The following is a 16,356-nucleotide window of genomic DNA, read 5'->3' as shown; positions in this document are numbered from 1 at the left end:
GATAGTCATCCTATAACTAAATAAAGAAATAAGTAATAAATTTATTAGTATTTATTTTTATTTATTTAACATGAATGATTAGGAAAGAGTTAAGAAGATTGTTAAATTTTGAATTAATTACAATATACAAAGCATACACTAAGAGTAGAAGTAGTGATTTATTAGATAATTAATCTAATTAATTAGTAAATTAATCAATTATTACTAGGTAGTGATATAATCTAATTAAAAATAATATTTTCAGTCTCTATATTATAAAAAAGTAGTAATAATTTAGATTAGAAATGGTTTAAATATCACTAAATTCCTAGTGGAAATAAATTTTATAGAGCTAAACCTTTATCATAGCAGTTTTGGCTATTTTGCCTTCTCTTCTTATGTCTGTTATTTGCTATACATCTCTCACATAGTTTTAATTATAGACAAAAATATTAATAACATAATATAGTGAGAATTTATATTAATCACAAAAGAATAGCTCTAAGCAGCATAATTTTGCTCTAGGGATTCAATTTGATTCGCAAGTACAATAGATATAATGGAGACTGTACGTTACAAATAAATTTTATAAGAAAATCCTTAATGGCCAAGTTATTAAAAACCCTAATTTCTAAGCTACTTTTATAAGTCTTGAAAAAACATTTAACTAAACAGAAGATTCATAACTTTTAGGTTTATTCAAAAGAAATCCTATCCTAACAAGCACATGGTAAATAATATATAAACTTTAATTATTCTATAATTGAGATTAATTGTTAGTGTATTAGTTAATTTTCTCATTTTTACTTTGTTTTTTTTTTTCAAAAAAATAATAATATTAACAAATTAATGCTAGTTGTTTGAGATAATTAAATAAATCCTCTACTTTTTCAATTCAATTAAGAAAATAAAATTATTATTGATTTAAATCGCCATTAGAAAGCATAAAAATGATAAAATAATTAATTTTTTTCAAAAAATAAATATATTTGAGTAGTTTATTTAGTTAAACAAAAATAAAATGGTCTGTTGATCACTCACAATTTTATATTTAAGTTATGCAATAATTTATTTATCAAATATATTTAGGTTTAATCCAAATCACACTAATTTTGATGAACTAAATATATAGTCAAAGGAGGAACTATAGGATTCTTTTTACCTAGATAGCTTATGGAGAGCTATTAAATACGAAAATACAATTAATGGCTACTCTAGATTATAAATAAAAGACCTTTTTTTAGGGTTTGAAAATGATGGAGCTCTATACATAACTCCAGGTATTAATTCAACATATTCTTAATTTAAACCTCCAAATTGGTGCTTACCAAACGTATATCACATGGATGTAAGATGCAGATTTTATTATCAGCCTACTATTGAGAGTACTTCTATTCCAATATTATATGCTGATATATTTTATAGCAATCTTGGGGAACCTTTTTTAGCAAGTATTTTCTGCTAAAGGACTGATATAAGGAATGCAAATGAAGACTTTGAAAAGTACAGTATTTTATGCCTAAATATCGACTTAACACACATATCTTCCTTTATGAATAATTTTGGTAGTAATTCTAAGTTTTAATTATTTTTGGATCCTGTAAAGCTAAACGTAATTTATGATTCTGACCAATCTATTCTGAAAGGCTAAGTAATAAACGTATTTGACCATTAAATTAAATGGATGTAATCAAAGTAGTAATAAGACTTATTTATGAGCACTTTGAAAAATTTTACTAGTTCATAGATATTAGACAGCTTTAGTCAAGTTAATATGGTAAAATCTCTCACAGATAATGTTTTATAAAACTAACTTACTCTAGAATATAATATAAATGGAACAGATTTATTTGCAATTATGAATAGAATTACTTTCATAGATAAAATTCCAAATTAGAAGGACTAATAACTATAAGGAACTAAATATTTAGAAAAATTGGTGTACATCTTTATAGATGTGCTAACCCAAGAGCAACTTATGGAAAAATCTAGTAAAGTAAAATCTGATTTAGATAAATTTTAACTTGTGTTTTTAATTGTTAGCTCCATTTTTTTTTCAATTACAATTATAATTGAAGTACTCTATGCCTTGAGGATTAGCTTTTTATTTGAAAGGCCAATAATTCACCTCACTAAAATTATACAATAAATACAGTTAAAATAAACTTTAGAAACCAGTAATAAACTTAAAAGCTAGACTTCTTTTAATTAATTAGCATCTATAAACCTAGATTATAAAATAATGTAATCGTAAAAATAAACAAAAAGAAGTGTTTAAAATATTTTTAAAGGAGGTGAATCGTAGACGACAAGCCATGATATTTAAATTGGTTCATCTTAAAATAAGCAAAAGTAAAAATAAAATGAAAAAAATTAGTATAATATAAGAATATTAAAAGAAGATTAACATAAAAATGGAGACAATTTGAATGATAAAAATCTAAAGAGCCAGTTAAATTTTTAATCAATGAGTTCTAGAAGAGGAGGAATTACATACTTTGGCTTTATTTAGGAAGAAGAATGGAAAGTTAATATCGTTGATTTCTGTCTTTCAAGTGAAACTAAGAGTTTGTTTGAAAGCTTTCAGAATATGTTTTAAACCCTCTAATTTATTACTTAAAATATTTTTGGTGGAGACGAAAGTTAATCGCTTCTTAGTCTATCTACATAAATTGAATTTTTTAAAAGCATTAAAAACTATAGAGCATTGGGAATTTGCTTTAATAATATGGGTAATATTCACTATAATTGTTGCAGGTATAAAGAAGCTTTGGAAAGTTACTAGCATGCTTTGATATACGCTTAATATGAGATTGAATTGTATAAATCAATTGACTATTTCTGTAAATCTGAAACTCAAAAACATTAGGATATTCATGACAATTCAAATAATGAAATTAATGAGAAAAGCAGAGAGCAAGTTTGTGATAATGACAACCATTCTATCTTAAAGGAAAACTCTGCTCTTAGAAAACATGATTTTGGATAAAAATATAAAAGTTCTATTAACTATTCTAGTAATTTTAGATTTAGAAGTTAGGCTAAGAAAAAAACTTTACTATAAATTCTTAATATAGAATAAAGTATGCAACATCCTCTTTTAAATATCTTAAATAATAATCAAACTCTATCTAATAGTCATAACTTTTCTTCTTCTATTAAATTTAAATTGTTCTGTAAGCTAAGCAAATAAGAAAGTGAAGTGCTTTGGTGGAATATCTTTAATAGAAAATACAACTATTGTTAAGCTCTAGCAGGGTATTTAAAAGATTACCATAATAACAATATTAGCTTGTGGGAAGAAATGGAGTCAGTCGTTTATGAGCTACTTGCAATTAGTAGTAGCTAATTCCTTCCATAATGCCATAAAAGAGATATGATTATACTCTATTAGCTATCTATAGCTTTATTGCATTAAAATAAAGTTTATTAATTTCTTGAATGCCTTTCAATATATGAATAAATATATAATTTCAGTAAAGAATCAAAGCATTAAGCAAAGATAGAATCTATTTCTAAAACTGTAATCAGACAAAATTTAACCCCTCAAAAAAAAGAATAAAAACCTATCTTCTAAAGCTAAGAATAACCTAATTCGTTCAGTAACTAGCATAATAATCCTCTTATAAACGCTTAGAGCTTATCTCAGAAAACTAACAAAAATATATTTTTTACACCTTAACACTATCAGCAAAAAAATGATTAAAAACTCCATGAATTTCCAACAATCTAATTTTCTGCTGAATAGTCAGATTAAGTTATGTTTTAGGCAACTCAAAAATCAAGATTTCATTTAAATGATGCACCACTTTAGCTACCAGCTAATTTCACTTTCAAGCATAAAGAAATCTTGAAAAAAAAAGACTCTCTTTTTTTAACTTGTGAAGATAGCCCTACAATGTTGTCTTCGCGCCAACTTGAAGGTGCTTATTTAGACGAGAATGCTACATTTCATGCTATTAGAGATACTTAAGCCAATCTCTTTTAAATTTCCAAAAATAATATCAGTAATGTTTTAGAATAGAATGTTTAGATTGCTAATGATGCAGAAAATCAAAGTAATTTAATAATCGATATGGCTAAGATTAACTAAGAAACTCCTGATAAACTTAAATCAGCTTAGCAGTTTTTATTTGGTAGGTAATAAAGTATTTTATTCTAAAAGTAACTTATGTAGCCTCATATTAATGATAAAAACCATCATAATTAATAAATTATAACAAAAAAATTTCATTCTTTTACAACAAAAAACATACAAAAAAGGGAAGAAAATGAAGAATTGCATCTTTCTCATAAGAATATAAATTTTTAAAAATAAGATATTAATCTTAATGAAAAAAAGTAAAGTAGAGTATTATTTTCAAATAGCTTATTAAAGAACAAGAGTGAATAATATTATAGCACTGCAACATTCTAGGCCTATGAAACGAATTCTACAAGTCTTTATGATATCTAATAACAACGAAGTAAGCCAAGAAATCAGAGTTAAGTAAAATCTATAAAATCGTTTGAAAAAATAGCTCAGTATAAATTTAATATGGATATTTTTGCTTAATATTACACTTTATAGCTATCAAACCTTTAATCAAAGATAGGAAATTACAGCCACTCAGCTGAGATTCTTACTAAGATACTAGAAAGGAGCTACGTTTACTCTCCTCATTTAAAAAAAAGAATTTTAAAGAAACTTCATAATATTTTTATAAAATTAAACATTAAAAATCCCTTTCTTTTAAATATGAAATACTAGTACGAAAATCTATAAAAATCTAATTTTAAAATTTGTTTTATAACCAATGTGCAAAAGCCACTCTAAAAGTAAGAATGCTTACACCTATGCTAAGATTTGATATAGGATATTTTAACTCGTAAATAAGATTAGCTTTCTTTAATAAACTATAAATAAGAGGAGCTTATTTATGTGCAATAGCAAATGTTAACTCCCGTTTTTATAATTAAGAAATAAATAAACCACTTTTATCAGATTCTTTTAAAATCATTTACTAATGAAAATGACTCTAAGTAGTGTAACAACTCTCCTTTATGCTCTTAAAATATTAGTTTCAGCCTTTACAATCAAGATTAAATTAAAAATATTTAATCTCCTTTGTCAAATTTGTCATAAAATTTAATTCATTTTAAATCTGATTAAAATTAAAATGCTTCATAAAATTTTCACTAATAAAATCATCAAGGCTTGACAGAGCAATTTGATGATGAATTTTTTTCTATACATAAAATGCAAAAATAAATCAAAGAATAGGAAAAATAAATTAAAACTGAAAATTAATAAACTCATCAAAATGCTATCATTAGTATAATTGATTTAAATAACGAAAATGTAGGATACTAAGTTTCATTCAAAAGTATAGATAACTCAAATAATTTGTAGTCAGATGTTAAATTAAATTTAGATATATCTGTGAATGGTCTAATTAACATAGAAAATAATAACCTTTAACCTTATACAAAAATAAATTCAATTAATTCATCATAACAATTCTTCAATTAGAACAATTAAGAAGAAATTATTAAAAATTGTTAGCATTAAAAAGTTGAAAATAACTTAAAATAACAGTAATTAGATTAATAACACTTTTCTTTTAACTTTGAAGACAAATCAAAAGATAATTTGAGCAAAGAAAAATCATAAAGTTTTATAAAAAAGCTTAATTATCATAATAATCAACAAATAAAAAACTAAAAAAAATTGATATAAAATCCAAAATATTAGTAGATTTAATAACCAGAATATATATCAAATTAAGAAATTTAATAGAGCAAATAAAAAAGCAAAGGGAATTAATAAATTAGCTAAACACTATAAATATCAAATGAACCACAAAAAAATAATACCTCTTCAACTTCTTCATTTTAAAAAATTAATATAAATAGACCATCTTCCTTTAAAAAAATTTTTTTTTCATCTGATGATAAAAATAATTCACAATAAAATGGTTAATTAAGTGATTAAATTTTAAACGGAAAATTCGATGACTAAGAATAAAAAAATTATTAAAAATTCCCATCTATTGATTCTATTTATGAGTAGAATAATCTTTAGTAAATTTCAAATTTTCATAGGGTTGTATCATGTCCAAATACAAGCACCACTGAAAAAGAAGAGAATTCAAATTCAAATTTATAGAATTCGATTTCCTAATAAAAAGAATAGGAACTAATATTTCATCTTGGTGTTCATATTGCACTCAAAAGAGATATTCTAAATTCACCTTAAAAGATCTCCTTTTATTAGGCTTAAAAAAAAAATGGAAAATATATGTAATTAAGTGAAAATTAAAAAGAGGTGCTCTCTTAAAATTACTTCAAGTTTAAAGATTCAGATTCATATCCAATACAAAAAACTTTCTTAATTTATGTTACAGACTAAATTTTAGTAATTAGAAATACATTTTTGTACAAAGAATTGTGCAGCTTACTTTACAATTTAAGCATAGAGCTACTAGTTTTGCTATAAAATTCTTATTAATCTACTTTAGAACAACCAATTGATTTAAACGCTGAAATACTAAACAAAAATGTGATATAATTTTTTACATCTTAATCAAAACTCCTATAATATATATACAATCAGAGAGATATTAGTAATCATAATTTGTATCCTACTATTGTAGAGTAATTTTAAACTAATTCATTTGAATGAGTTTTAGATAAAAATAAATTAATTACTTTGAAAGTATATTTATCGTTTCCTGCTTTTTTTAGTAAAATCCCTCCTCCACTCAAATTTTTAAAATAAAAAAAAGCTGAAACATTTATATAATAAAATTTCTAGAAATATACATCATTAAACTGTTTAATACTTTGTTTGAATTGCATAATTAAATTTTATATTAAATATTTGTTAATTTATAACTTTCTATTTGGATTTAAACATGAATAATTCATTATTTAAATTTTCTAAAATTCTAAAAAATATTTCTTTGTAATTTGCAACAAAGTAAAACATATATATCAAGAGACAATAACCCAGAGTCAAAAAATATTTAGCGGGCACTCAAAAGAGCAATATTTAATATAATAGCACTTTAAGCGCCAATGAAAGTGTTATTTAGATTCAAAAAGGCTTTAAATATTAGAAAAAGTAGAGGTAAAATATAATAATTTAATGCAAAAAATTTTTAATAAGTAGAACACAAAAAAATAAATAGGCAAATCAAAATGGAATCATAGGCATACTCTGAAAACGCTTTGTACTTTATTCAAGTCGAAGAAGGTGCAAAGTAGCCATTTAAGGCTTATGCTGAATCTGCTGGATGGGACCTCTACAGCTTGAGTACTTGCAACGAAGTCATTCCTGCTAGATAAAGCGCCTTGATTAACACTGGTTTAAAAATTGAAGTTCCTAAGGGTTATTACGGAAGAGTCGCTCCTACTTCAGGCAATGCTGTAAAAGGTATTTCAGTAGATGCAGGTGTTATTGATAGAGGTTATAAAGGGCTTTTGAAGGTTTTACTTGTCAACAGAACAGATAAAGATATTACCATTGGAGGTGGAGTTAAAATTGCTTAAATTATTATTGAAAGAATATTTGAAGGAAGTGCCTTTTTCCAAAAGCTTGATGGAAACTAAGAAATTGACAATTAGCAAGCTGATAAAATCAGAGGTGAAAATGGTTTTGGATCTTCTGGTACCTTTGCTTAATAGAATCAATAATGATAAATGAATTTTCTTTAATAGTTTCATTTCAAAAAAAAATAAAAAATACTTTTTTAGTAATTAAAAACAAAATTATTATTATAATATAAAATATAAAATTATTTCTACTTCTAAAATCTAGTAATGGTATATGTTTACATACCAAGCAATCTTTTGTATATTATTTTACTTTTTTAGCAAGGATCATCATTTTTTAGTAGAAGTTTTATACCTACTTTTTGAATTTCAAAAAAGGAAAATATTTATGTTAAAATCAAAAATTAAATTTCATAAATCAAAAAAGATAAATAAATAAAGTCTAATTTAAAAAATAGTCAAAATGTTTTAATAAATATTAATGCTATTTATTTTAATTTTTTAAAAGAATAAACTTTATTATTTTAAGTATTATTTATTTTATTTTAAGAATAAATACATATGAAAAGTTATAATCCTTTTTTAAATATATAAAAGTTAATAATTTCAATAAAAAATACATGCTTATTAAAAATTAAGAAATTTCTTATTTCTTTTAAAATATTCATATAAACACATAAAAGTGTTACAAAGTTAAATAAATATTAATATAAAATTTATTTTATGAATTGAATTCAATAAAATTAATTTTATCAGCTCGATAATAATCATTTACACATACTATTTCACAATCTGTACCAACACAGTTGGTGATATTTTAAAAATATTAAAATTGTAATCATTTAATTAATCTAACTTATAAAGGTTTTATTTTCCTTAACAAAATATAGAGAGAGAAGTATCTTAAAATAGCAAAAATTAATAGCAAGAAAAATTTAAAATTAATTTATTAAACTAAAATAAAGTCAAAATATTTTCATATAAATTACTGTGTTTAATATTTTAAAATATCATAAAGAAAAAGAAAATCTTAGCATACTAAACTCAAAAAAATTATTAATTACTAACTTTAGTTAAATATGGATATAAGTATTTATTTTATTCCTGTTTTGAGAGCTTTAAACAAATATTAGAAGCTTCATTAAATGATTCATTATCCCTTAAATTGTTAAATTCAGAATATTTTTGCAAATAATCAAAATAATAATATGCTATTGTTATTTCATTAGGGTGCAATTGCATTCCTTTTTGAATGTAAAACTCTGCCTCTTAATATTTCTTTTATTACTTTAACAAAGCATACAACTTTTGATATGGAGTTTTTAACTTTTTTCCAACTATTGAGTTCTTATAACATTCTAAGGATTTATCATGCTGCTATTCATTCTGATACGCTAAACCCATGTTATAATATGCATTTACTATCTTAGGATTTATTTCTATGGCCTAATGTTTTAAAATAAAATGTCATATTTTGATCAGTTCTTAATATAAATTAGGATTCGCAATAAATCTTATTAAATTTTACTTTCAAAATAAAATGCTTAAATAATAATTAAAAAAATATAATTTAATCTAAATAATTTGATAAGTATTACCTTTTAACATTACTCAATACATTTTATATTATCTTTCATAGAAGCTCTAATTAATTATCCAATATTATTAAGTGTTTAGGGAGATTTAGGATTTAATTTCAAAGATTGCTCTAAGAAAAATAGTGATTCTTTTTCATTTTTCAAACTTCCATAAATATAAGATATATATCTTAGTATATCGCTGTCGTACGTATCAGATTTTAAAATCTAATTTAAGTATTCTTTTGTTATTTCATTCATAGAGGGTTTATCAGAACATATTTAAGTAAGATAACTTAAAATCCATTGGTTATTAGGGTTATGAGATAAACCTTCCTCTAAAATACTTCTTGACTATTGCTCATCAAGCATGGAATTATACAATATACCTGCTACATAGAAATTCCTCCAATATAAAGAGTCTAATTGAAAGCATTCTTTTAATAATTTCAGTTAATCTTCTTTAATTCCTACCCTAAATTCTATTTAAATCAATATCAAATCTATTCTAGCATCTAAATCTTATGGTGATAATTATAAGATTTATTTGATTAACTAGAGGCCTTGTTATTTGTTTTACTTGAATTTATATTCTATTTGTGATAAAATGGCTAGACTTCTTATATCCTACTAATTTTCTTTTAATTAGTCTTTTATTTCCTATTCAATTTCTTACAACTCTTTATAAAAAGAGAATACCTACTTATTTGCAAAAAAGTTGTACTTTATTTAATTATGAGTGATCATAATTTTAAGCAATAATAATCATTATAATAAAAATTAAACAAAAAAAAAGTACATAACAACGTCTAAATATGTTTATCTATTTATATTAATTAATATTGTTCATTTTTTCATTATTTTTTTCTGAACATAAATAAATAAACTAATTTTTTAAATTTCTATTCTTTATAATAAAAATTAAACAAAAAAAAGTACATAACAACGTCAATAAATCTTTATCTATTTATATTAATTAATATTGTTCATTTTTTCTTTATTTTTCTCATAAACATAAATAAACTAATTTTTTTATTTATTAGATGAAATTTTTAAAAATGTATTTTGCTTAATTTAAAAAGTAATCAAGAAAATTTAAACCAAAGTAAATTCTAAATAAGCAATAATTTTACAAGATTTTAAGTTTTTATTTTGACAAATTATTACTAATTCCTTCAATTGAATGGAGTGTCACCTATGATTTCAGAACAAAGTCAAGTGATGTTTAAAGTTAATTTAGTTTGTAATTGTTGATAAACAAAATAATGAAAATAAATTATTAATAAATATTATAGCATAAAAAATAACCAAAAAATTAAAAAAGTAAAAGAGGAAAAAGCATCAATTTATAAATATAATTTTTACGTTAATTGTATTCATAATATTAGAAAAACTTAATCTATTCAATAAATTAAAACAAAAGAAATTTGCGAGAAATATGTCTCTGAAATCAAATAAATGCTTAAACAAAATAGCTGCTTTAATTTAAAGAGCAATTAATTTTTGCAATTCTAATAAAACACATTTAACAATAATAGCATTAATGCTGCTTCCGACTGTATTTTGCATGATCATTACATTTTTAAGCATAAAAATATCTTAATTAATAACTTAAGACCTAGTTGATGAGTTTGCTGAATAACTTTTTTAAGATCAGATTAAAGCATCTTAAATCTTAAATACTGCAATAGTTTTTCAGCTTAACTTTTAAATGTAGAAATTGGTATGGCAAATTAATCTTTTAAATGAATTTTAAGGAAATTTAATTTAGAATAATGTCAAAAAAAACATTAATCATATTCCTACTATTCTAAATATCGATAGAGCTTATAACAATAATGAAAATCCTTTAATCATGAACTTGTTTAAGAAGAATAATATTTAAGTTAGTTCTTGGTAAATAAAATTATACTTTTACTGTAATTTAGGCATGATAAATTCAATTGTTCTCTTTTCAATAAAAACATTTTAAATTTAAAATATTATTATTCTCAAATAATTATTTATTTATTAGGAAATCTTATTGAGTAGTATTGTATGTAAACCTTTTTTATTAATTATAAAAAATTTAAAATATTAAAAAAAGGTATCAAGATAGGTTTCAAACCTAAACAAACAAAAAAAATAAAAAATGTTTAATCTAAGATTTAAATTTTCGATGAAGAAATCTAAATTTTTAATTAATCAATCAATTTTAAGAGTTAAGCCTTTTTTTCATTCATAGGTACAAAAAATAATAAAAAAAGATTGAGTGTCTGATAAAAAAATTTAGATTTCTTCATAAAAAGTTAAATCTTTGATTAAACGTTTTTTATTTTTTTCTTCTATCAGGTTAGAAACCTGCTCCAAAACCTTTTTTTAATTTCTTTTTAATTTTTTTTATTTTTATTAAATCATATTTATTGTCTTTTAAAGTTATATTTATCACTTAAGAAATAATTATTTGAGAATAGCTATAGATTAAGAAAATTAAATCTTTTTATTTTTTATTTTCTTTGAATCAAGAATAAGTTTTTAAAGTAGAAACAATTTTTGAATTTATTATTAGAAAAATTAAAATTATTTCTTTTAACTTAAAAAATTTTTTTTAAAAAGGCATTAAGTAAATGAAGCGTATTTGAAAGATCTTAATTAAATTTAAATTTAATAAATGGATTATGCTGTGAGATAAGATTCTATTTGGAAAGCAATAAAATATGAAAATGACAATTAAAATCAAAGGTATCTAAAAATAGATGATATTCAGATAGGATATGATAAAGGTGGATTATTCTACTAGACAGGTAAAAATTTAACATATGATAGCTATGAAATACCTTCAGGGTGTCCATACACAGGATAATTCAGATTTGATGTGCGCTGTAGATTCTACTATCAGCCAACTATGAACAATATATCTATTGCAATTTTTGATCCTTAAGTTATTTACAATAATGTAACACCTTATTTAGGTAGTATCTTTTGTCAAAGAAGATTAAAGTATTAAAACACAAACCCAAGCGATGATGGTGAGATATATTCGTTGCTTTGTATCACTTTAGATATTTCTTAAATTTAAAATTATTTTACTAATTTGACATAAAATTCAGTTGCTAAAATTGTCATAGACCCTAGAAAACTCACTATTGTATATGATTCTTAATAAAAAATAACTAGTGTAGGATTAAATACTTTGTATAAAACTGAGATAGATTTATTGGAAAATATAAGTGAGGTGCAAAATATTTTAGAAAACATTCAATAAATGTCTTAATTTGTTTTAGATAGCTAAGATTCTATAAAAGAGCTAAGCTTAAGCCCAAAATCTATACAAAATACCTTCTAATACAACAGAAACGGAACAGAATACTTTGTTTCACAAAATCTCATCACAGTAATAGATAAAGTACCAAAACGAGAGACACTAAAAAAAATAAATCCTTCTAAGAAATTCTAACTCAAAGGCGTGTTTATCTATCTCGATTTGATTTCTAAATAATAAATGACTCAATATTGTTAAAATCTAACAAATTCTATTGAAATATTAAATAATGAGCAAATTTACTGTTGTTTGTCTCTTCTAATTATATTAATTGGCTTCAAGCTCTATTATTCTATAATTTTAGGTTACCAAATTTTATATCCAATAGCTCATTTGACAAATGTTCTTAAATAAATTTAGATTGTGAACAAATAAGATAAAAAGTCTGTTTTTAAAAAAATATTCACTTAAAATTATAATTCACCCTCTTAAGCTTTAGATAAATTAAAACTAACATAATAATCGGATAGTGATAGTTATAATTAAATTTAAATCAGTTTTGATGTTGATTAGGATTTTGAAGGTGTTTGCTTTTCTCAAGATACTTAAGAGTTACTTTTCATCTTTTAAAATATGTTTTAAATTTTATTATCAATAAATAAAAATTTTTTCAGCTCAAATGAAAGTTCCAAACTGTTAGAATTTAATAAATAGCTTAACCACTTCGAAAATATAAAGAATTATAATTCTTTGGGAGTTTGCTATAATAATATAGGAGTAATACATTACAATAATCAAAGGTACTAGGAGTCAATAATAAATTTTTAAAAATCAATTATATATGCAAACTACGAATTAAATGTTTATTCTCACAATAATTCCAAATATAACAGCAGTAATAAACACAAATCTGAAAATTAAAACATAAAATATTCAAGCAAATAGAACACATATTTGGAATATTTAAATTTTTAATAAGAAGGTGAAGATACTTACAATTAGAATGAAATTTAGGAGCTCTACGAGAATTTGTATAACAGAAAATTAAATTTAGTCAAAGCTTTATTTCATTTTTATATATCATACTCAGGTATGTGGGATATTTTCTAAGAAATGATTTCAGATTTGTTGTATTTGACTAAGAACTTTTTAGGAAAATCAAATGAAAGAGAAATGCTAACTTATTTTGTAATGCTAAAGGGTTTTTACTTTAGTAAAGATTTATCAAGTGCTAAAGATACTTTGAATATACTAACCGATTTATATTCAAAGAAATTTGAAACAAATGATCACTAAAATAACAAAAATAAATAAGAATATTGTTAATTCTAAAATGTGACTGAAAGTTAAATTTAAAATAAAGAGTATTATGCAGATTAAATATTTATTTCACCTATTATAAATATTAAAAAATTAAAACATAAATCTACAAGAAGCAAAAAGATATAAAATTTTTTTAATTATTCCCATAGTTAAGAAAAAGATCAGTCTATTTTGTTTTAAGAGTTAAAAAACCAAGAAAAATCAAAAGATCCACTTCAAATAAAAGAAAATTTTTTTGAAACATAAAATAACTCAATTGCAGTTATGTATCAATATAAAAGTAAACAGAATAACTCAATTGTAAGCAACGATAAAAATTAATTAAACTTAGAGGAAAGCAGCTTAAACACAGATACGTATTATAATAGACCTAAAGTGAGCTCCATATTTAAAAAAATATTAGAGCACAAAAACAAATTATAAAGAGAAGAAAACAATGAGAATAATTTAGAAAAGGGAAAGTAAGAAAATTTTCATTAAAAATTCATGAGCTTGTGCTAAAAGTAATATGTAATGTAATAAAGTAGAGCATTTAGTAGTTAATACCCATAAAATAGGGAAAGAGCAAAAATAATTACTGGCCACACATAAGATAAATAAACTAAAATTACTTTTTACAAGCTTTATAAAACTTTAAAAAAAACTTTAAAAGCCTAAGATTATGAATTTAGTTCAGATATTTATTTTTATTATTATGCTCTAAGCTAAGCTTAATATTAAATTTATATTAATAATTAATATACTGCAGCTACTATCTTAACAAATTGCTTTGAAAAATGTAAATAATATTTACCTTATTTAAAGTTACAAGCTTTAAATATGCTACATAGGATATTTAGCTAGAACAACATAAAAGAAGAATACTTAGAATAAATGAAGAAATCTTATGAGTAATTTCAAGACTGTAATTATCATGTATATGTAATTTCAGCATGCTAGAAAAAAAGAAATAAGAAAAAAATATATTAAATTTGCAGTGATTTATATAATTATATACTTCATAAGTAGGAGGATGTGTTTGGATTAATACAGTATCAGTATTAAGACCATATTTTTGAGTAAGTTGTTTCCTAGACTTAATTAAAAACTCTTCAATCTAATGTTTAGCTAGTAGATAAAATGTTTGAATAGCTTTACAAGCAAACAAATTAAACATAAAAAAACTCAATTTAATATTCCTCATCATAAGCAAATAAAAATATACCATTTACTTAAGATAATATGTTTTAGATGAATTAAAAATATGAATAATTTTAAGTAAAGTAGCAAAAAATAAACACAAATTAATAGAACCAAAGCTTATTTGATAATAGATAAGATAATACAATTGAAAATTCTAATTTTGAGTCACAATAATATACTCTAGATAATCTAAAGACCTCTATGAAACAATTGAATTTATATGAAAACTCAAAAATTCTAGAGAATAATAATCATTTTTGTGATACTAAAAGTAAATAGAAATTTCCAAATTAATATTTTGGTTTTTAAAGCTAAAATATAAAATCACATACTAATCTATTAAATAGCCATTTTTCAGATGATATGCAGAGTTTAGAATAAATTAACATGAATTATTGTACAAAGTAGTTGAAAAATAAGTTTAATTTTAACAAATATAATAAATCTAAAATTAATATTGAGCTTATCAAATATGATAACGAATCTGAACAACAGTTATAGATATAAAAAAATAAAATTAATTAGATATCTGATTTTTAAGATTATTAGAATGATTAATTTAACAATAATATAAATGAAAAATAACAAAGAATGTAATGTTAAAATAATAAAATTGATAAATATGTCGCTGAATTTATATTTCATTAGGGTATACAAGCGGCTTTGAAGTAATTTATTTTAAACACAGACAACAAAATGAATTATTATCTTGAGTTGAATGCATTTAAAAGTTAAATAAAAACAAAATAGTTCAAATTACCAAAGACCATACAAAAATTTATCATCTATGCAACTGATAATGAGTTACAATTTAAAAATAAAAATATATTGAAGGAATTATGTTTATTATTAAACAATTTGGATATCTAACTTCTAGTTCTTACTAAGAATCATTCTTAATCTTTAGAAGAATTTTCTGATCTTTAAGATATTTTTATAAAAGAAAAATAAATTATTTTGTTTTTTAAAGAAGAGCAAACAATGCTTCTATACATATACAATTAAAGAGAACATGTTAAAAATTAATTTCTTCCAATGATGATTGAATATTTTTGAATTAATATTTGTAGGGCTAATTTGTGTTTTTAACTATTTTTTTTATTCATAAATAAAAATTTTAAAAATAAAGATTTCTTTATTTTTTTGATTTAATATTTGATAAAAAACAATTTTGGTATTTTTCTTTATTTAATTCTTAATAATATTGTAAAATCATCGAATTAAATGATCTCATAAAATTTTTTCAATTATTTGTTTAGAAAATGTAATCTTATGAAATTAAAGATTTAACAATAATATAATGGCCAATAAATGGAATTTTAAATAAAGATGTTAAATGATAAATTTCATAATAAATATATATTTTTCTTTTTTAACAATAATATAATAAATAACTATCAATAGTATTTATGCATTTTTATAAGTTTTATAAATTTTCTTTTATATTAAGAAACATTTAAATATTTTACTACTGATAACTTTCAGAAAATTTTCAAAAAAAAGAATATCAGAAAACTT

The 16,356-nt window shown here is 22.3% G+C and overlaps 4 protein-coding genes across 4 annotated transcripts; 2 read left to right on the top strand and 2 right to left on the bottom strand. All coding sequences in view use genetic code 6, as the record gives it.

The window, feature by feature from the left end:
- Nucleotides 1–284: 284 nt before the first annotated feature.
- On the top strand, nt 285–6,643 carry TTHERM_00248320 (hypothetical protein; the record flags this gene model as incomplete). Its single annotated transcript, XM_001023862.2, has 7 exons — nt 285–709; nt 1,069–1,970; nt 2,271–2,996; nt 3,057–4,119; nt 4,348–4,468; nt 4,550–5,556; nt 5,794–6,643. The coding sequence occupies 7 exons, from the start codon at nt 285–287 to the stop codon at nt 6,641–6,643; spliced, it is 5,094 nt and encodes a 1,697-aa protein (XP_001023862.2).
- Nucleotides 6,644–7,202: 559 nt separating this feature from the next.
- Nucleotides 7,203–7,891, bottom strand: TTHERM_000248319 (hypothetical protein; the record flags this gene model as incomplete). Its single annotated transcript, XM_012799950.1, has 2 exons — nt 7,768–7,891; nt 7,203–7,639 (listed from the first exon to the last, which is right to left on the bottom strand). The coding sequence occupies exons 1-2, from the start codon at nt 7,847–7,849 to the stop codon at nt 7,203–7,205; spliced, it is 519 nt and encodes a 172-aa protein (XP_012655404.1). The 5' UTR covers nt 7,850–7,891.
- A 668-nt stretch (nt 7,892–8,559) lies between these two features.
- TTHERM_00248310 (tetratricopeptide repeat protein) lies at nt 8,560–9,839 on the bottom strand (the record flags this gene model as incomplete). Its single annotated transcript, XM_001023861.3, has 2 exons — nt 8,560–8,961; nt 9,114–9,839. 2 exons carry the CDS (start codon nt 9,837–9,839, stop codon nt 8,560–8,562), a joined length of 1,128 nt encoding a protein of 375 aa, XP_001023861.1.
- Nucleotides 9,840–11,742: 1,903 nt separating this feature from the next.
- On the top strand, nt 11,743–14,714 carry TTHERM_00248300 (YLP motif protein; the record flags this gene model as incomplete). The annotated part of the gene is made up of 2 exons (XM_001023860.2): nt 11,743–14,560; nt 14,662–14,714. The coding sequence occupies 2 exons, from the start codon at nt 11,743–11,745 to the stop codon at nt 14,712–14,714; spliced, it is 2,871 nt and encodes a 956-aa protein (XP_001023860.2).
- Nucleotides 14,715–16,356: the final 1,642 nt, after the last annotated feature.

This window comes from Tetrahymena thermophila, assembly GCF_000189635.1.
Source record: "Tetrahymena thermophila SB210 genomic scaffold scf_8254406, whole genome shotgun sequence".
NCBI classification, from domain to species: Eukaryota; Ciliophora; class Oligohymenophorea; order Hymenostomatida; family Tetrahymenidae; genus Tetrahymena; species Tetrahymena thermophila.
This window is presented reverse-complemented; position numbering and strand designations above follow the sequence as displayed.